Source organism: Ailuropoda melanoleuca, chromosome 4 (assembly GCF_002007445.2).
Source record: "Ailuropoda melanoleuca isolate Jingjing chromosome 4, ASM200744v2, whole genome shotgun sequence".
NCBI lineage: Eukaryota > Metazoa > Chordata > Mammalia > Carnivora > Ursidae > Ailuropoda > Ailuropoda melanoleuca.
In genome coordinates, this window is record NC_048221.1 from 65,853,809 (window position 1) to 65,874,818 (window position 21,010).

A 21,010-nucleotide genomic window follows, 5' to 3' on the forward strand; every position below is an offset into this window, starting at 1 on the left:
AAGAGGAAATCCAAATGGCTATCAAGCACACTCCAAGACGCCCAATCTCATTAGTAATCAGGAGAAAAGCAAGTTAAAACTCCATGAGATACATTCATGTGTGAGACTGACAAATGCTAAGAAGCCCGACACTCCACGTTCTGTGACAGGGGGCGCCTAGAACCCTCGACTTTGCTGGTGGACGGTGCAACCACCATTAACAACGTGGTGTTGTCTGGTACCCGTGAAGGTGTACCTACTCTCCAGTCTGGCCATCCCACCCATCAGTTCTCCACGGCCTGCTTGCAAATGCTCATCAGGAAGCACCTTCCAAGAGTTCCAACCCGGAACGGATGCAGAAATGTTAGCACATTCCTCCGATGGAATACTGGGCAGCGACAGCATAAACCCGTGACCGCCACTACTAACAGTGCGACACGGATGGCTCTCACAAGCAACGCGGAGCAAGAGGCGTCCGCTTCCTAGGGCTCTATTTTCCCAAAGTTAACCAGAAGGGAACGCTAAATCATAGTGTTGAGTGACAAATCAAAAGTTGGTAGAACTATAAAGAAAACCAAGGACACAATGATCTTAAAAGCCAGGAAAATGGTCATCTCTGGCTGGGAGGAGGGGGGTGTGATGGGAAAAGAACAGACAGGAGCTTCTATGGTTCCCAGACATATTCTGTTTCTTCAGCTCAGTGACAGCTACCTGTATGTTTGTGTTCTCTCTACCATCAATTTAAACACTGAATGTATGTTTTATACATACCTTTGTGTGCATGCTTTATAAAAATCAAGAGGCACATTAAAGTAGGAAAACATCAGGGCACCTAGGTGGACCAGTTGGTTAAGCGCCTGCCTTCGCCTCAGGTCATGATCCCAGGTCCTGGGATCAAGTCCTGTGTCAGAGTCCCTGCTCAGCAGGGAGCCTGCTTCTCCCTCTGCTTGTGCTCTGTCTCTCTCTCAAATAAATAAATAAAATCTTTAAAATAAAACAAAGTAAAATAAAATAAAATAAATCTAACTGGTGACCTGGGCTCTTTTAACCTTTGACCAACTCTTAGCTGCATGCAGCCACACCTGCCACAGCCCTCCTAGACACAGCAACCCCCAGCTGGGCCCCCAACCCAGAACCATCTCTAACCAGATGCCCCAGACCAGGTGGGTTCTTTCAGCAGGTGAGGGCGGGGCGGGGTGGGGTGGGGCGGGGAAGGAAGGGTGGCGCCATGCCTCCTGGGAGGTGTTTCACGGATTTGCTACTGTGCTTCGTGGTAAAGTAAGCCAGGGGCTCTGCCTTTCCTTTTCTGCGACCTCCTCTCCCTGCTGTGACCCTTGTCGTGGGAATTTGACCCTTTATTCTACTTTGATCTTGTATTGCTTGCTAGAGCTTTCACTGGGAGAACCAGCATTCCATGGAAGTAGTTTTTGGTCTGTAGATTTCTCCACATTTATAATCACTTGTGCCTTAGATTATTTTCCTTTGGGGACGTGGTGCTGTCCGTGCCCATATTTCTCACTTTGGAGGCACTTCCACTCTTGCCGAGCTGTTTGCCATTGCTCCTGAGGTAGCAGCCCCATTTATGAGCTCAGCCCCTCACTCAATGAACACGTAAGGGACTGTGCTCAGGGCTGGAGACAGGACCTCTGCCTTACGTACACGCTTAGCATGGTCCAGCTCATTAAGCAAACACTGCAATCATTAACAAATCAAAACAGCAATCCGGAAAGTTAGACTCTTTAGAAACTCAAACAAAAGTCCAAATAGGAAATATAGTTTACGCCTACTATGGGCCTCTCATTTGGTTCTGCCCCAGCCATATTCTTTCCCAGTTCTGTCGGAGGCATGTGACTTAGTCCCTTAGATCTTTCCTGGAAGGTTTTCATTCCAGAAGCTCCCTTTAGCCCTTGGTCTTCCATTTGCATGCTCATCTGCCGGGCCCACATTGCTTCGTTGACTGCCTGTGTTAATTCTAGACACCGAAATGTGCTGGTGTCACCACCACAGAAAATTTTTGACTTTGTCTTAAAACCATTGCCTGCTTTGAGCTATTTTCTTTTTTCTATCAACTTGGGAAAGAAAGTTCTAGAATATTCCATCAGAAAATTGCTGTACAAAAATCTGTCATGTGAGCTTTTGCCATGTCTGAGTTTCTAGCAGTAGGAAGGAAACAGAGAGATAGTAAGCTCGAAGGTCTCAAAAGAAGAAAGGAATTCTTGCTGCTTTTTATCCCTCAATCTTCCCAATCACTGATGGGCCTCCAATCCCAGGCCACACAAGGGGCAGTGGGACCCAACCCCAGGCATGACAGCCTCTGATCCTAACAGGGGGTACTGCAGCCAGGGCCCATGTCCTCCTGCCCCCTGCCCACACTGCATTTCTGTTGGATACGCCTTCCTTCAATGGCCCCTGTTCCAAGAAGACTGACCACTGCCTTCCAGTTCCCCATCCTCTCTTCCTAAGAATTACAATTCTCCATTGCAAGGATGGCAAATGTGATTTAGCTCTAGTTCTGTGCCAGGTACTATTCTAAGTGCTTTATACCCATGAACTTATGTAAGGGACTCTTAATGGCGCTTGGTACATTGTGAGTGCTCAATAAAAGTTAAGCTATTTTTCTATTAGTCTCTAATGGTTTAACAGGTGAAATCTCTAAAAACATAGCAAACTCTTAGGGAAAAATAATCTCACGTGGGGCTTTTCAATGGCTGCATCATCCATGGACAAGTCCTGGGCTCATGCTGAATAATAAATACGTCCAAATCAAAGTGAATGAAACCAACAGCAGAATTCCTGAACAGCAACCCCAATCCTTGGCATCAGGAAGACACCAGAACCGAGGGATAAGGAGCTTGGGTTCTGAGGGCAGTTGCACTGGTTTAAGGCCCCTGCTCTGCCCTCACTGGCTGGGCCTCCTCCTTCGTAAAGTTGAGGTGATAGAGGTGTAACTTCTGGATGGGCTCTTCTGCTCACCAGCTGGTTACTGATGGGTACCAGGGAAGTTTCCATCCTTAATTGCCCTTGTCCTCCCATGAGAGTAAAGATGCAAGTGAATGCTAAGCAAAAAATGAAAAGAAGGTGGTGCTCTTGGTAAAAACCAGATAATCTGAGTTAGAAGTAAACGGAAGTTAAATTTGGAGATTGTCCGTCCTGGGCTCACCTCCACTGGAGAGCTCAAGGGTTGACTCTGTGTGTGTTTGGGAGTGGGTCTATGTATAGATATGCATGATTCATATGGGTGTAGCATTGATAAGCTAGAGACGGGATCATTTCCGCTCCTTCCAAAGTTAGGGAATACTTCATAAAGGTGGTCCTAAATTGCTCCAGAATTTCAAATCAGAATTCTCTACTCACTTTCTAAGTCCCCTCTGCCATGTATGGCAACTGGGTCATCAGATAATTACGAGAGCGTAAAGCAGAATAGTGCAAATCCTGTTTACTCAAACAGCTCTGGGCTCTTGCATTCCCAGGTCATTAAGGAGGCTCTGTGTCATTGCTTTCAATCAGCGCCGTCATGGCCCAATCCTGTCCATTCAAGGCAAAACACAAACCCCTCCAAAGAAGCACCCCATTGCTGCTTCTTTCCTCAGCCACCTCAGGTCAGCCCGAAGAAGCCAGGCTGATTGGATGGGGTCACTTCCGTGTTCCTCTTATCAGCCTCATCACTATTCTGGCTTCAGAGAAAACCAAGATGAAATTGCACTCTTGCCTCCTTGGGGCTGAGAACCAGCCTCTCTAACAGCTATCAAGAGGCGAGAGAACGCCCCAAACTTCATGCACCTTGGAGATGGTGCAGGGAGTGGGCTGAAACACAAAGGTTAGACAGTCAATGGGGTCATGCAAAGGCAACTGCCTCGTAAGGTAAAAACTACTTTTCTGGGCTGCACCACACAGTGACCAGCAAAGGAAGAATGTGGACAGCAGCTCTGATCTCCACACAGCGTCATTTGCAGAGATGATGTGATGGGGAGTAGCTTCTGAGGAAAAGTGTGACCCAGGACAACATGGAATCTTGGGCCAGTAGCAAAGCTGGGCTCATCCCCACAAGGCAAGCAAGCTGCTCACGGAGCAAGACCACATTACTCCCTGGCAGGTGTGGCTAAAGAGAGGCAGCCATGGTCCTCCAGCATCTTCCTGGCCCAGGATTTCCTTTGTACAGGAACCAGGGGAAGCGGTAACCCTCCTTATCACATCTGTTGGCTACCCACCCACCGTTGTGCTGCGAGCGGGGAGCGGTGGGGTTAAGTGGTTTGGCAGGGCTTGTGGGGAGGAGAGAGAAGAGGAAGTTTTATCCCCATCAGGATGCTGCTGGCAGAGCTGTCATTCAAAGTCACAGTCTGCAGGAATAAACAATGGGGTGGCAGGAAAAGGAAGGCTGGCCAAATGCCTTTGAGGGATCCCCAGAGGCGGACCCTCCGCCAGCCACGTGCTGCTCGGTGAGCCAGGTCCTTCTGACTGGCGGTTACCAGGGTGCCGGCCAGGCTTAGGGAAAGAGGAGGAGGAGGAGAGGGAGGAGGCGAGGCAGAGAGGGAAGAAGGCAGGGAAAGAGGGAAGAAGAAGGGGAGGGAGGAGCACCTCTGAGGGCTTTTGTCAAACAACATGCACCCCGGGACCACAGAGCTTGTCCTCCTGCCCACACCCTCCCCATTCCCCCAAGGCCGCCCTGGTCCAAACACATCTCCCCAGAATATTTCAACTCTCCCCCCACTGCCCCCATCACCCCTGTCATGGATCCTTTAATAGCATTAAGTGTCATCACCTACTTGCAATCTCAGACATGTCCCCAAACCACGTCCCATCTCTATCCATCTGCCTCGCGTTCCTCCACCAGCTCTCAGTTGACCCAGGAGGTCGGCTTTTCCCTCTGCAGGACATACATCAGCCTCTGTCCAGGCTCTAAGATCTGCTAACTGTGCTACGACTCTCTCGTCAGCTCAGCTCCTGTGTGGTTTCTGGGGCACAGAAGGATGAGGACTGCACCCACATTCCTCCACCAGGGCTCGGCATGTCGAGATCTTGGTGCCTCGTTTGTTCTAGAACAGCGTATTCCTGCACCTGCCCTTCCTCTAAAAGGTCCGCTGGGACCCTGGCCTCACCTTGTTGAGGACGCTCCTTTACCCCTCTTACACACAGGCCCCCTCAGATCTACATCACCCCTGATCTAAGATCTGATTGCTTCTCAAGAGAAGACGATAACGCGGACTGGCAAAGGCCAGTAGAGCAGAAACTTACCGGTAAATGCCCGAGCAGAGGCGTGATACTGTCAGAAACATAGAGGATGCTGCCGTCCGTTGTCACTGCGATGATGAAGCCATCCAGGGCCTGCGGAGAATCCAACAGTGGAAGGCTCCTTAGTGGCGCTTTTACGGAGGAGGATGTCTCTGAAGCAAAGGATCCCCTGTGATGACACTGACTTTATTTTGTAATTCTTAGAATATTTCCACAAATAACCTCACCGCACTTTTCAGCCTTGCACACAGGATGGTTTCGTACGCAGAATTTGTCTAGCCCAGGCAAAGGGCTTGTGAAAGCACTCAAGGGCTCCCTGCAAAATCTGACCCCTTGGTATCCTAAAACTCAATTTAGCCATGGAAATTACCTATGTAGTTTTAATGGTAAACATCCTGTTGGGCTGAATCAGAAACATCACAATTACCATTAAAAAGATGTCAGTGATATTTTATGGTTCCCATCCCCTGACTCCCAATATCGCTTTGAGTTCAGCGGTAAACATTTACCGGAAGGTATCGGACCCAACAGGTGCATTAACACCCGTCAGTCAGGGTCGACCTCTGCCTACATTCATTGCCACAGGAGGACTACCTCCCGAAGGACCTGCTTGTAAAGAACAGTCACATTACGTGCTGAGTGTCTGCTGAATGTGAGGCATGCTGCTCTAGGTGCTTCTGATAGAAAAGAAAGGATGTAGACCGTTAATGTTTTCTCCCAGACACGTCTGCTGTTTTGTTTTTAGATTCCTTACTGGATGCTCACAATGCTTTCTTAAGACACATCTGAAAGTTGATTTCTAGAATTCAGACTGTGTAATTCAGCAGTGAATGGGGTCATGCTGGCAATGGGCTGTACGGGTGCCCGGAAGAGATGGAAAAGATTAAAACAAGCCCATCTCACCGGAAAACAAGTGTCTGGGGGAGTAATATGCTCAGGTGGACGGTTACTGTAAACCTATCACTTTGTACTGACTGTATCTTGGAAATAACATCTTCCTCGAGTGTGAGAATTTTTCAGCTTTAAGGGAAAAAAAAAAGCCACACTGAAATACATGCTTAGAAGGTTCTGGAAACATTTTGTATGAACTCAGCTAGCTCCTCTCAGGGTGTTACTGGAAGTCTGCACGGCCAAAGAGGCATTAATTCTTTCAGTCAGGAGGGTGCAGCTAAGTGCACTGCAATAGGAACCGGAAACGGGCCACTAAGTGCATGGTGTCGGGATGAGTGAGAGCTCTCTTACCAGGAAAACGAACACTAGGGTCATTTATTATTTTATACTCACATATTGCAGGATTTAAGACTGAAAAATATATTAAAGCATGCTTCTTAAGGGGACCTCATCCTTTTGGGTTACATCAGTGGTTTTCAACTGGGGGCAGTTTTGCCCCTCCCCCACCCTCACCACTGGGAGACCACTACTGATGGCAGCAGACATTTCTGGTAGTCACTACTGGGGTGGGTGCTGTTGGCATCTAGTGGGTAGAGGCCAGGGATGCTCGAGAACGTCCTACAATGCACAAGACAGCCCCCCAACAAAGAATGATGAGGTCCGAGCTGTCAACAGGACCGAGGTTGAGAAATCCCGAATAAGATTTATGGGTCATGGTGAACCCAGAGGTACATCCTGGCACCTTTTGTTTCTTTTCCTAATGGTTTCTTCAGTTCTATTTGCGGCCCTCCTAAGGGGGGGTGGTTAAGAGGTGGGGGGCACTGTTGAGGATGTCAGCTAGACTTTTTTGGACAAAGCAGGGCAGCATCCTGGGAAAAGAAGAGCAGTCCAAATGATCTTCCTGCTCAGTGAGCCCAAGCCCCTCTTGGATTTGTAAAGCACGTGGGTGTTAAAAAGCTGAAGGTATTTATAGATGGAAGATAACTTTCATCAGGTTATTGGCATCTCCCATTACATGCACAAGAGGTGTGCTGAGTCACTGCTTGGAGCACACTTGCTGGGGTTCTGGAGGGTTCCATCAGCACCATCTGAGGGACTCAGCAGACTGACTGCAAAGTCGCAAAGTAAAGCTGACTGTGACGGTAGCTTCAGGGATGCCAAAAATGCCATCACGGACCCCATTTTATACCTGCCATACACCAGAAGGAGACGACAACAGCTCTTTCTGCCAATTCCTGATTCTGATGCTTCTTGTGTTTCCGGGGACAACCTCTGGGCTACGAGAAAAGATCGCTGTCGCTTTTCTGAATACAGTTCAGAAGAAATGCTACAAACTCCCTAATGGCCTGTCAACAGCACTGCCCCTTCATCTGAGTCAACGTGTTGAGAAGCTTGTAGCCATCATCTCTGCCCACTTACACTGTACCTGCCTGGCTGGTCTGCAGCCACGGCACTTCTGTTCTCTCAAACCCCACGACCGTGGGTGCACGCTCCCAGAGTCTGGGATGGGCCTTTCTGAGAGAAGGGGGAAGGAGGAGGGATTCACGTCGAGAGGGCACTGGTGGTACAGCTCCCTGGGGCCTGATGGGCTCTGTCCTGACTTAAAACGGACACCTCACGGTTACCAAGACATGGCATCTGACTTCCTCACAGTCCCTGAAACGGTTCTGGAAAAGGAGATATTGTGGCTGGAAAGGGACACACAGGAGTAAGAAGTTGCCTAGTGGCAAATGGTGACAACTTCGTCATGTGGGGACCCCATGGGGCCCAGGCCATCCGGGAGAAGACAGTGGAGGTGCAGTTACTCCTCACCAGGTCTGTGTTTCCTGAAGAGCAGCAGGTTGGAACAGAAGTTTGAAACAGAGATAAACCAGAAGTCCTAGTGGGTGGGTTTCCTAGGCTCCCCAAAGCTGCGGTTTGCCCAGAAGCCCTGCTTGTTGTACAGGACTCATCGGGCATGAGTCCTTTAATTTGCTTCAAGGAGTCTATACTGGGAGCTGGGGAATGTGCCGAAGGAATACACATACAAATCGAAAATCTTCTTTTTCTAGAAATTCCAGTCTCTTGAATCTCAGTTCTCCCTTTCAGCCCAAATATATATCCATTTTTAACTTTATAAAAGTCTTGTTTCCTCAGACACTTGGGATATCTTGAAACTCGGTTGGGGTGGTGGGGGGAAGGAAGCGTGTGCTACAGGCTCTTAAAAAGTGGCTGGGTGCTCTAGGGTCATGCGTTTTAGCTACCGTCCCTAAGAATTAAAAGATAAACCGGTTTATGTAAAGTAGCATAATGATGCATTAATTCAACATTATATTTCACAAGTTGGTCTAAATTTAACATACTTAAAATGCATTGCTTCTGGAGAAAGTTCTGTATTTTCTTTAAATATAGTTCACATGTAGATTTAAGTATCTTTCATTTTACGTAAATGTTCATTAATGCGCTTATATTTCATAATATTTGGACATCTTCATTCTGGCATTTTCTTACTCCAGTACTTTCTGTTTTCTGCATAGTTAATCTATGTAAATTAAAGTTTACATCAGTCTTATACACGCACCTAAGATGAGATATAGAAAGAAGCCACTCTCCAGAAACCCTGCCAGGAACCACTGACATGTAGCCAGCATCTAACTTCCTTTCGCTGAACTCATTTGTCTCGGTTTCCTCTTCTAAGTCAAGGGCCCAGACGTCCGTGTCTGGAGCCTTCTCTTCCTCCACTGTCATGTCCGTACACTCCCAGCCTACTCCCCAGTTGAGATGTCAGAGCACGCCGCCACGTGTTTTTGTAGGCAGTCATCCTCATCTGTACGGATGGGTTTCACCCAAATGTAAACACAGGACACTGAAGAAGGCCACTGGCCCAGCTCAGCCAGATTTCCACAAATAGAGCCCTGCAGATGGGTGTGGGCACCTAACTTTCTAGAGGAAGAAACGTGAGCATCTTTCTCAGCCCAGAAAGGGCGTGTGCCGGGTGGAGAGGCACAGGGTCACTTATGGTAGACACCCACATGCTGTGTTGATGCAATATGAGCTCAAGTTAAAAGCCTAACTTTAAAAGAAGACTTTTGTTTTCAAAATGTGTTCTACTAAGGGAAACATATGATCATATAGTCATTGCATTCTAAAGAGGAGGCTCTGCGCCACAAAGACAGTGCAGAGATGTGCTTTTTCCTCCCTCTTTCCCCTCCTTCTACCTAACTGCACCCTTGTCCCTTCTGGGTCCCCACTGGCTGTCCTCTAGTTGGGAGACCATGAGCGGGCTCTCCCTGCACACACTCACATCCAGTTTTGGGATTCTTGCTTATACTGCCAAACTCAGTAGCCAAAAAATAAGCAATAGCACGCAGGGCTTCGAGGGGTGTCTGTTTCAAGACCTCTTTGCACAGGGTCAAGGACAGCTGTTTACTTCGAGCACAGGGTCTTATCTGGAACAAGCAGCTACATTTTGATTTGCAACCAATTAAGCTAATTTGAAAGTGCATTTCACCTCCAACATCAGCTGGGTGAATTCTTCATTACTGAGGAATGAAGGCTTCCAGTCCTGCTGAATATCACAGATTTCCGTTTGCGCTGAGACTTCTAAAAAAAAAACCAAAAAACATAAATAAACGGTTATAGTCAAAGGCACCTTGGGATTAGAATTAACAAATGAAGCCCACTTATTTCTATGTAATTTTGTGTAAACTTCTGTGTTGTTTAATTAAAGAAGCCAGGATAAGGAAATAGGTTAGGCTGATTGCCAAGGACTAAGAACTTTGGATGTAATGGGCTTAAAGGCGTCTCTGGATGTTTTCACACCCTTTTAATGAGGCTTCAGGAGAAGAGTCCTCCACCCTCCGTGGGGCTGTAGTGCCTGCCAGTAGCAGGAGCATAATGCCCTTGAATTTCGACACACAAAGCCCACCGTCAGCACTTGGGAGTTAGGCAGTCGCCACCTATCAAGGCAATGGGAACAAAGACCGGCCGGCCGGTGGTGGGACACGGTCCTAAGCTGCCTCTTCATGGTCAAGGCAAAGCAGAACACTTTAGAGACCTGGGATTTTCAAAATTCCAGATACACCTTAGGCCTGGAGTAAATAACCTCCCGTATCTATGCAGAATGTCATGTATTTTCCAGCATTTCCAGGTACTGAAATACAACGGGTCAGACAAATACATGTTCCTTAGTTGCTCTTAAAGCCAGAATATTCTTCTCAAACCTTTTCTGGATTGATCTATAATTTGCTTGCTTCTGTAGCTACCTTGTACTGAAGGTGGTACTCATGTTTGTCAATTCACTAGTCACTGGAATACCCAGGACTCCTTAAATACTTGAGTTCTTTCACATTTTTGAAAGTGTATTTTGCTTATTACTAAAATGTCTCCAATAAGATTATTCCAGATAGCTCAAAGGCTGTATCACATATATGTTTTTCCTTCAGTTGATCTTCCATCTACAACAACATTTTGCTCCTTTTAACGTAGTTAGAGGTTTCTTTAGGGATTATTTTCTTGGTGCTACTGGGATGGCTTCTTCCTCCAAGATTTTGAAAGAATGAGCTGTTGCCGCCATGGTGGCCAGAGGCTGCACAAGGTGAAATGCATCCTGGGAAGCAGAGGGAGGGTGCTGCACACAGTTCTGGACCAGAGTTTATTCTGGGGTGCCGGCCGAGGCAAGGAGGAAAGGGCGAAACTCTCATTTCCTTGAATGGTTGCCACAGCTTGACCACTGAGAAAAGAGATCCTCCAAGGCCATGCTAATAAATTAATGCCATAAATGCTCTCCCCTGTTCCCCATACATAAACTCATATAATGTTCTTTTGACCGTTAGGATCAAGCTGCAGATTAATTTTCCAGAAGAGTCTTCTCAGCAGTCCAGAGTTAATTTAGATAGTGGTTCATTCAACTTAATGGTAGAGGAAAATGAAAGGCCCGTTTCTTTTCTGTAAGTAACTTTAGATCCTTTAGTATGACTTAGATTCATTCTAAACACCAGCATAATAATATTGAGAGCAGCCATTTCATTCACTCTGTATTTCAACAATTTGATTGTAGTCCTTGGAAGTTAAGGCTCACTTCACAGCATATTAAAAAAATATATATGTTAGATAAAATGTCTTAAGGCAAGTAAAAAAATGTTAAACTGGGAAACGAAGTTTAGGGTTACAATCATGTCTCCACTGGCATTTGATGTGACCAATATCATAAGCTACAGGTGACAGGGCAGGGTCAGCAAAGAGGTGTGGTGACAGCAGTTTCTAAATAGCAAGGGAAGCAAAACCACCTGGAAGCATTTCTTTGAAGAAAAACATCACAATTAATAGCTGAACCCAAAATTCTACTGTAGTGTAAATTGTAGTTGTGCCCTAGAGTGCTCCCCTCCCAGTTGTTCCTGGTAGGTGTGAACAAGAAGCCATATGTCTTTGGGTTATGTGTGGTCAAAGAAAAGCCTGGGAAATGGGCAGAAACTCTCTATGAAGCCGGGTTAATATTACCCTGTCCACCAGAGTACATTTCTCTTTGTGTTGCAGCAGTCTCCTCCTGCCCCCAGCCCCTATCCACTAACGCAGACAAATTGAAGTGGCATGAAGGAGGACTATGATTTGATATTGGAAGAAATTCACATGAAATTGGCTTGAGATTCACATAAGAAGAGGAAAGGTGCAGGTCAGCCTGGTCCTGTAAAAGTAACATTTAGGCAGATGTGGATAAGGACGCGCAATACACATTGTTATTTACATAATTTAGGGATTTATCTCTTCCAACAGACACTGATGACACAAAATTTATCTCCAAAGAAACATGATCAGGTTCTCATTTTGATCTGGATTCCTTCAAAAAGAATATGTATCCATTAGAGGATCAAGATTTGTCTTCCAGGGGCGCCTGGGTGGCATAGCGGTTAAGCGTCTGCCTTCGGCTCAGGGCGTGATCCCGGCGTTATGGGATCGAGCCCCACATCAGGCTCCTCTGCTGGGAGCCTGCTTCTTCCTCTCCCACTCCCCCTGCTTGTGTTCCCTCTCTCACTGGCTGTCTCTATCTCTGTCGAATAAAAAAAAAAAAAAGATTTGTCTTCCAATCTGAGAAAATGGGGATGCTTGAAAGATTATTGAGGAAAGAGTCATTATAAAGAATTATAACAACTTCCTAGACCTAATCATCTTTTCTTACATATCATGTGGTCTTCCTAATGATGAGGCAGAAAACATGTCCAAATCCACAGTTCTTAACTCTGGCTGCACACTGGAATCACCTGGGGGAGCTTTAAAAATACAGATGCTTGTGCCTCACCCAGTAGTGTGCTGGTAACAGGCTCTCCCTCCCTACAAAGAAAAAGAAGAAGAAGAAGGAGAAGGAGGAGAAGGAGAACAAGAAGGAGGAGGAGGAGGAGAAGGAGAGGGAGAAAAAGGAAAAGAAAAGAGAAGAGAAGAGAAGAAAAAGCACTGATTTATAGTGTTTTCCCATTTCTGTAGTGTAAATATTCACATAATGGCTGATTTTAAGCTGTCAACTGGCTTGCAAAACTCCTGAAAACTTAACAGTCATCTTCTGCAAGTCAGGATGAGCCAGCTGTAGCTCACCACTGGGGCTCCACCCCTAGACATTCTGATTTATTGGTCTCTGAGGTGTGACCCAGTTATATGTATTTTAAAAACTCTTCACGTGACTCTAATGAGTGGCCAAGATTGAGATCCAGTAGGCTAAATGGCTACACTAATGGGCGGCTAGAGCGCAGTTATGACACAAATATCCCCAAGAGCTCCATGAATGATGCCTTGTGGAAAAACAGTGTGGTGTCCTATTAAAAACTTGAGATCTGGAGGCAGACTGCCTTGTATAGATTCCTCACCACCCTGACTGTCTGACTTGGGTGAGTGGCCAAACATCTCTGTGCCTTGGTTGGCTCATCTGTGAAATGATACTAACTCAGGGGAGCCGCTGTGAAGCTCACATGCATTCCCATACAAGAGTCCTTAGAACAATGCCTGCCTGGCTCATGGTGAGCCCTGAATAAATGCTGACCATGTTGTTCTAGGCTCTACTGTGGATGCTTGTGGAGTTCATGTCTATTTGGATTATAACTAAAGTTATTGTTTGTTTTTATTTTTTGATTCAATCAAAATTTTGGTCCAACTACTGTATTTCTCCATAAAATCAACCATGAATTTTCTGCTTTCTTTGAAATATAAAATCACAGAGGGTGAGTGAGATCCTCAGGTGATCAGAGTTGCATTTAAGGGGGCTGTGCAAAGTAGGCCTTCGTCTTATAAAAAAGATGAGATGGAGATGGGCGCTCCTGGTGTTTGGTGGCTGCATTTCTGCTGACTGATTCTTCCCAGGTCCCAATTTGACAATTCTGCGATTCTGCAGCGGACAGAACCCAGCATAAATGTCACACTGATGAACTTGATCCCAGCTGTCCTATTTAACAGCTGTCCTGCTTCTCAGTGGACTGACCTAGTTTGAGTAATTTGTGCAAAATATCTTGGTAATCGAACCAACCTGCTTTTTCACTTAGCCAAATCATTATTTAGGAAACATAACCATTCTGATTAAATTATTAGGGCAATCGAATACTGCTGCAACGCTTTATTCCAATCCTGCTTGATTGTTCTTCCCTGACTTTTAACAAAAGCAATTAACATATTCTTTACACTCCCCTGGGCAGCTTTGGAAGAAAAAGAAGGAGGGATATATCATTACTGTCATCTTTTTAATAGGTATATACAATTATTAAAGAAATAATAAAAGAATAGCAAGTATAATGAAACTTTCTAATGTCCTAGCTGTGCCCTCTTCCATGAAATCATCTTGTCGAGGAAAATGTTCCATGAAAGAGAAGCATCACTGTAAGCACAGAAGAATCGTAATTATCTCCTCAATAACCTGACATTTCTGACTTTATTATGTTTGGTGTCATGGTGAAGAAAAAAAAAAGAATTCTGCTCTTCTTGCTTGTTAATATCTACAGAACCCTCTTAACTCTTCTCCATTTTTTTTTTTTTTGGTACCATCCACGGGTGAGCAGCAGGGCAGGGTGGTCAGTGCTAAGAGGTAAAAGGGTTTAAAGGAAAAACGTAAAAAGGGTGAGTGGGTTATTTGAGAAAGACATAAGTTCAAGGATAGATTCAAGGGGTAACTTCATATAATGAAATACTATACACCAATGAAAATGAACCAGCCACATCACTAGAAGAACACAGATTAACGTCATAAACATCGTGCTTATAATCTATGATTCCATCTGAATAAGGTCCCAATAGTGAAACTCTAGTATTAGAAATCAAAATAGAGAGTACTTCTAGGGAAAGCAGAGGTAATTGGAAGGAAGGGGCATTTATCGGGGAAGCTTATATTTATTGACCCGGGTGTTGGTTTCCTAGCTGTGTTTACTAATATACAGTGTGATAAGTAATTCAACTGTACAGTTACTATTTGTATATTTTCTTTAAGAATTAAAAAGTTTTAAAAAAGAAAGGAATGCTGGGATCACTGGATAGCCACATGCAAAAGGATGAATTTCAACTCCCTATCTTACTCTATATACAAAAAATAATGCAAAACGGATCAAATACCTAAACACTCCCCCTGTAGTTTATATGCTTGATGCTTAATCTATGGCTTAAAACTATAAAACTCTTAGGAGAAAACATAAATGATGTAAATGTTTATATCTTTAGATTAGACAATGGTTTCCTAGATGGGATACCTAAGACATACACAACAACAAAAAAAGATAATTGTACTTCAAGCTTAGAAACTTTTGTGTTTCAAAGGACATCAGTAAACAATGAAAGGCAACCCACAGAATGGGGGAAATATTTGCAAATTTTATATATCTGATGAGGGTCTAGTATCCAGAATATATGAAGAACTCTTACAACTCAACAACAAAAAGATAAATAGTCCAATTAAACAATGGACAAAGGATTTGAATAGACATTTCTCCAAAGAAGATGTACAAATGGCCAACAAGTTCATGAAAAGCTGAACATCATTCATTTGGAGGGAAATGCAAATCAAAACCATAATGAGATATTGCTTCATACTCCCCAGGAAAGCTGTAATAAACACACACACACACACATTCAACCAGAGAATACAAGTGGTAAGTGGGGATGAGAAATTGAAATCCGCATATACTGCTGCTGGGGGTATAAAACTGTCCAGCCACTGCAGAAACCAGTTTGGCAGCTCCTCAAAAAGTTGAACTTAAGTTACCATTGGACCCAGCAATTCTTATAATCCTAGATATATATCCAAGAGAACTGAGAACATATAGCTACACAAAGAACTGTACATGAAGGTCCATAGCAGCATTACTCATAACGGCTGAAGAGTGGAAACAACCCAAAAGCCATCAACTGGTATACGGATAAGCAAAATGTGGTATAGCCATAGAATAGATATGGTTGGCCGTAATGTGGACTGAAACACAAGTACTTGCTAAAATACGGATGCGAAGTGAAAGAAGCCAGAAACCAAAGACCACATATCGGATAGTTCCAGTCGTATGAAATGCCTGGAGCGCGCAAATCTAGAGGGACAGAAAGTAGTGGAGTGGTTGTCAGGATCTGGAGGGAGGGGAAATGGGAGTGACCGGTTTATGGGATGATAAAATTAGTGTTAACGGTGGCACAGCCTTTTGGATATACTAAAACCACTGAATTATAAACTTTAAAATGCCGAATTTTATGGCACGTGAATTATATCTCAATTAAAAAAATGGATTTGACAGTAAGTAAACTACTGATTTTCAATGCATTTCTCCCATGGTGTAGCTCAGAAGGCCAAAGAGTTGAGGGGCCTGGCGGAGGTGGCGGGAGAAACCAGTCCACTTCGGTCCAGTGGAAAACGAGTTCTTGGGCATTGCCTCCCTTCAGAACTGAATGAAAAATGCTTGCTGCAGACATTTCTCATCAAGATACTCCCACTGTTAATGCCACTCCACTTAGGCTGGGTGCTACCTGTGAGGCGGCTCTGGATTCTCTCCTCTGGCTAATAAAACAATCTGGGAGGTGAGTGTCCTTTCCCAAACCTGCTGGAGGTGGGATGTTAAAGAGGGTGGAGAGCCTTTGCAAGAGGAAGCCTGTGACTGATTGGCTTTGTTGGAAAGAGAGAACCAAGCAGAACACCAGCTTGGTCAAGTCATCACCAAATGAAAGGACAGGAATGGAATAAAAATGGAGAGAAATGTAACCTTTACCATTGTGTTTCTGCAAAAATCCAATGACCTTTTCCAGCACGGTGGTTTTGTCCATTTTCCGTGTGTTGCCAGGGAGCATGGAGCTAAGCTCTTTGATGAGAACATTGAACTGGTCCCGACGCTTCTTCTCAGACTTGTTTCGAGAAGCTCTGTAAACACGGAATACACAGGTTACTGGAACATTCCACTTCATAAGGGCTTTATTATGAAATGGAGGTATTTTCTATCAGAGTGTGTTCTGTTGTAATCATTTTATCAGAACTCTTTCAGGGAAAGTAACATTCGCCACACTTCAGAGTTGGATAATGGGGACAGAAAAATGTTTTGCCAGACTTTTGGCCACAAAGACAGACAGTGTTAATAAGTAAGTTCTGACTCAGATGCAAAATCTTACACAGATTAGCTCCGTTGCCAGATGCTGCTCACTCTGACTTCATGGAGCTTTAAACTTCAGAGAGCAAATGACATGCTCTGTACATGGCTGCGGCCCACAGGCCTTTGCGCTGATAGTCCTTCCTTAGGCTCTAACCATGTCCCCTCCAGCCCAGAGCGCCCAGCCCTCAGCATCAAGTTACAAGGGGAAACCAGGTACCCTGAGTGTCTGGCAGAGAGCCATGCCACACAGGGCATATGTCCTGGCTTCTGTCCCAGAGCTCATCATCCTTGGGGAGACAAGTCACACCCCACACAAAAATGTCTGCAAGCCGTGCTCGACCCGGGGCCAACGTATGACAGAGAACGCGTATGGCTGTCAAGCTGCTTAGAGCGGATGAACCCTTTTGAAGATGACACAGGAGCCCTTAATGCATATTACTAGGCGGAAGCAGCCAATCTGAAAAGGCTACGTACTGCATGATTCCAACTATATGACATTCTGGAAAAGGCAAAACTATGGAGACAGTGAAAAGATCAGTGGCTGCCAGGGACTGAGGTGGGGACGGATGAACAGGCGGGGTACAGAGGATTTTTAGGGCAGTGAAACTCCTCCGTGTGTTATAATGGTGGATCCACGTCATTTTACGTTTGTCCAAACTCATAGAATGTACGACACCCAGAGTGAGCGCTAACGTGAACTCTGAACTCCGGGGGATAACGGTGTGTCACTGTAGGCTCCTCCATTGTACCCACTGGGGCTTGTTGCTAACAGGGAGCTGTCCATACATAGGGACAGGGGATGTATAGGAAATCTCTGTACCTTCTGCTCGGTTTTTCAGTGAACCTACAACTAACTACTCTAAAAGAAAAAGTCTATTTAAAAAATGACACACTACACCGCACATCTACACAGAGATCAAAGTCGAGCTGCTCGGCTTGAAGGGACGGGACCTCTGAGGAAGCCTGGGATCCTCAGGAACCGGAAGAGGAAAGCACGGCTACAGGGGCTGTTCTGCTAGACAGCCAAACAAGGAGCATGTGTCGCAGGAGCCTGCCCTCGCCTTGAGGAGGTCAGGGAAGCAGCACTACTCTAGAGGTCTTGACCTTTAATGACACACCACAGACCAGGGGCTGGCTCTCTGCCCCACGGGACTAGCCCTGTAGCAACAGTCACCTTAGTCAAAGGTGATCAGAGTTGACCCACCTCCCTCATTTCATCCAGGATGGACTAGTTCCACAGCCAGCTCACTGAGACAGCAGGAGCCAGAGCTGCGGGGCCCAGCGAACTGGTCTCCCTGCTGCTCTAGGAACCCCGGGGCCTGGCATCAAGGTGCCCAGGGCAGCCGATCGCTTATCAAGAGGCTATTGGCCAACATGTGTGGCTTGTGACAACTCAGCAAATTCCCTTGAGAGGGCTTCACCTCCCTTGGGGTAGGTATCCATAACTACAGGTTATCTATGTCCGTAAACATTCTGCTTCCCCAAACAGCCCCTGCAAACACAGGGAAGCAATGCAAGTATCCTCTTCTTAGATGCCACAGGGGCCACAACCACTCTGCTTGCCTCTGCTAAGGACACACGACCTGCCTTTATGTCAACACACCTGTTGACAAGCCATCCTTTGCTGATTGTATCTCGCTTTGGGTTCCTTCCTGATAACACCTGAGGCAGTTCTTCAAAGCTTGCCCACAGTGTGTGATCACTGCCCGTCCGTAAGGATCTCCTCTTCCTCACTTTCCCCTCATTCCTAACCTTCTTGGATTTGGGGGAGGACCTGACCACCCTTAAGAGGTTTCTACAAAGGCCTCATTCCTCACCAAGTAACCACCCTCATATACGTACTCTCAGAGTCATGGACTGATGCCGGCATCCAAGGAAGATGCCAAGGTGCCTACTGCGAGTCTAGGGTAAAAAGCATAATGTTCAAACACACGGGAGAGAAGAAAGGAGCCTTTTAACTTTCTGAGTGACTGTCTATGCATTATAAATAATTTTTTGGCCTAGATTTTAAAGAGTGACATGCAGCCTCCTTAGCCAAAAAAAGCCCTGTTCCTGTCCTAGTTTGCCCATTATAAATTATTTGTGAGCCGAAAACACCCAGCTCATTATTACTCTGTTCTCTTCTTCAATGGGTGTAATGACAACCAACATGGGCTGGCAGAGACCACGATGAAGGCTTATATCATTAGTGACAGAAACATGAGCTTGTTTCCGTCAGCCTCCGCCTGGGACACACTATGGTGCCCACTGGAAATCAGTCCATGTCAGCTGGAACCGCAGCTCNGACCACGATGAAGGCTTATATCATTAGTGACAGAAACATGAGCTTGTTTCCGTCAGCCTCCGCCTGGGACACTATGGTGCCCACTGGAAATCGGTCCATGTCAGCTGGAACCGCAGCTTGGAGGCAAGAGAAAGAAAATGGGCCTCGAATGACCTTATTTCCAGCAAGGAGGTCGTCTTGGCAGGCCCCGAGACACCACGCGTAAGGCACTGGGACAGCCAGCTGAAAGACACTTCATCAGCCTCTGGTTTGATTTTTCTTTTACGTCATTATTTACATTCAATAAAATCCATCCATTTTAAGTGTACAGTTTGATGACTTTTGGTAATTGTGTAACCACCACCAAAACCCAGAGACGAACCAGTTCCCTCGTCCTGGCAGGTGTTCTCCTGTGTCTTCGTGGTTGATCTCCCCTCGATGACAGCCACAGGAAATCACTGATCCGCTGTCACTTCAGTTTTGCCGTTTTTAGAATTTCATAGAAATAGAATCAGACAGCATATAGTCTTGAACGTACAGTTAGCATTAAGTTTTCGAGATTCATCCATGTTGTTGTGTACATTAATATTCCTTCTGATGGCTGACTAGTATTCCTTTGGGTTGTTTCCAGTTCAGGGGGAATTATTGAGAATAATGCTGTTCTGAGTATTTACACCCATGTCTCTGTGTAGACACAGGCCCACCATTCTCCTGGGTGAATACATGGGTGTGAAATTGCAGATTCATAGTCTAAGTGTATGTTCACTGTGATTAGATACCGCCATGTTGAGCCAAGTGGCTGGACCGTGTCTGCATGTCCACCAGCAGTCTCCGAGGGTTTGTGGTCCTCCACGTGGTTGTCCACACGCGGTATTGTCAGTGTCTTCTCACTGCAGGCAGGCAATGTTTCCTCATTGTGGTTTTAATTTGCATTTTTCTTTCNGTGTCTGCATGTCCACCAGCAGTCTCCGAGGGTTTGTGGTCCTCCACGTGGTTGTCCACACGCGGTATTGTCCGTGTCTTCTCACTGTAGGCAGGCAATGTTTCCTCATTGTGGTTTTAATTTGCATTTTTCTTTCTTTCTTTTTTTTTTTTTAAAGATTTTATTTATTTATGTGACAGAGATAGAGACAGCCAGCGAGAGAGGGAACACAAGCAGGGGGAGTGGGAGAGGAAGAAGCAGGCTCATAGAGGAGGAGCCTGATGTGGGGGCTCGATCCCATAACGCCGGGATCACGCCCTGAGCCGAAGGCAGACGCTCAACCGCTGTGCCACCCAGGCGCCCCTTAATTTGCATTTTTCTGATGACTAATGATGTGGGCCACCCCTTCACAGGCTTCGTGTTGTTTCATATATTTTCTTTTGTAAAATGTCTACTCAAATCTTCTGCCCATTTTTCATTAGGGTTGTTTGTCTTCTTCTTATTGAATTGAAGGGGTGGGGGAGAGAGAGAAAGAGAGGAGGGCTGGAAGGGAAGGGGTGTGTGTGTGTGTGTGTGTGTGTGCATGTGTGCACTAAATACACATTGATACAAACCTGACCCTTTGGTTTTGAACGCAGGGCTCAAAAAGCCCCCGGTGATCTTTTCTGGTGTCCCTCAAGGGACAATGGTTACATAGACAACATTTGTTGGGCACTTGCTATGTAACAGGCATTATTTTAAATGCTTTACATATATTTATTACTTTTATCCTTGCAATGACCCCTTAAGATAGATACTATAATTCCCATTTCACAGATGAAGCAGCCGAGGCACTGAGATGTTGTGCGACTCACTGAAGTCACGTGACTAGGAAATGGTGGAGCTGGCTGGCTTGGGTGCCTGTGCTGTGAAGCAGTGCGCTCTCCTGTCTCCCACAGCTCCCTCCAGAACCATCGTGAAGGTATCTGTTCAGGAGCTATGCACCAGTGCTCTGGGAGCACAGGACGAAGAATGACAAATTCTGGCTGCTTGTTAGAGTGCAGAAACTAAACATATTCTGCAGAAAAATGGCATTGCATGCTAACAGGGTGATGGTATTTATGTTCAGGGAAGAATACTGCAGAAAATCAACTAAAATCAGCCGACTTAAAGAAGCGTGGA

The 21,010-nt window shown here is 45.7% G+C and overlaps 1 protein-coding gene across 1 annotated transcript in view; it reads right to left on the reverse strand.

The window, feature by feature from the left end:
* The window catches only part of NPAS2 (neuronal PAS domain protein 2), a 154,886-nt gene that overhangs the window by 47,408 nt on the left and 86,468 nt on the right, over positions 1-21,010 (reverse strand). The window contains exons 3-5 of the mRNA XM_034658982.1: positions 16,290-16,438; positions 9,590-9,681; positions 5,212-5,301 (exon numbers count right to left, since the gene is read on the reverse strand). Of these exons, the coding sequence (XP_034514873.1) occupies positions 5,212-5,301; positions 9,590-9,681; positions 16,290-16,438 (331 nt within the window). The remainder of the gene's footprint in view (positions 1-5,211; positions 5,302-9,589; positions 9,682-16,289; positions 16,439-21,010) is intronic.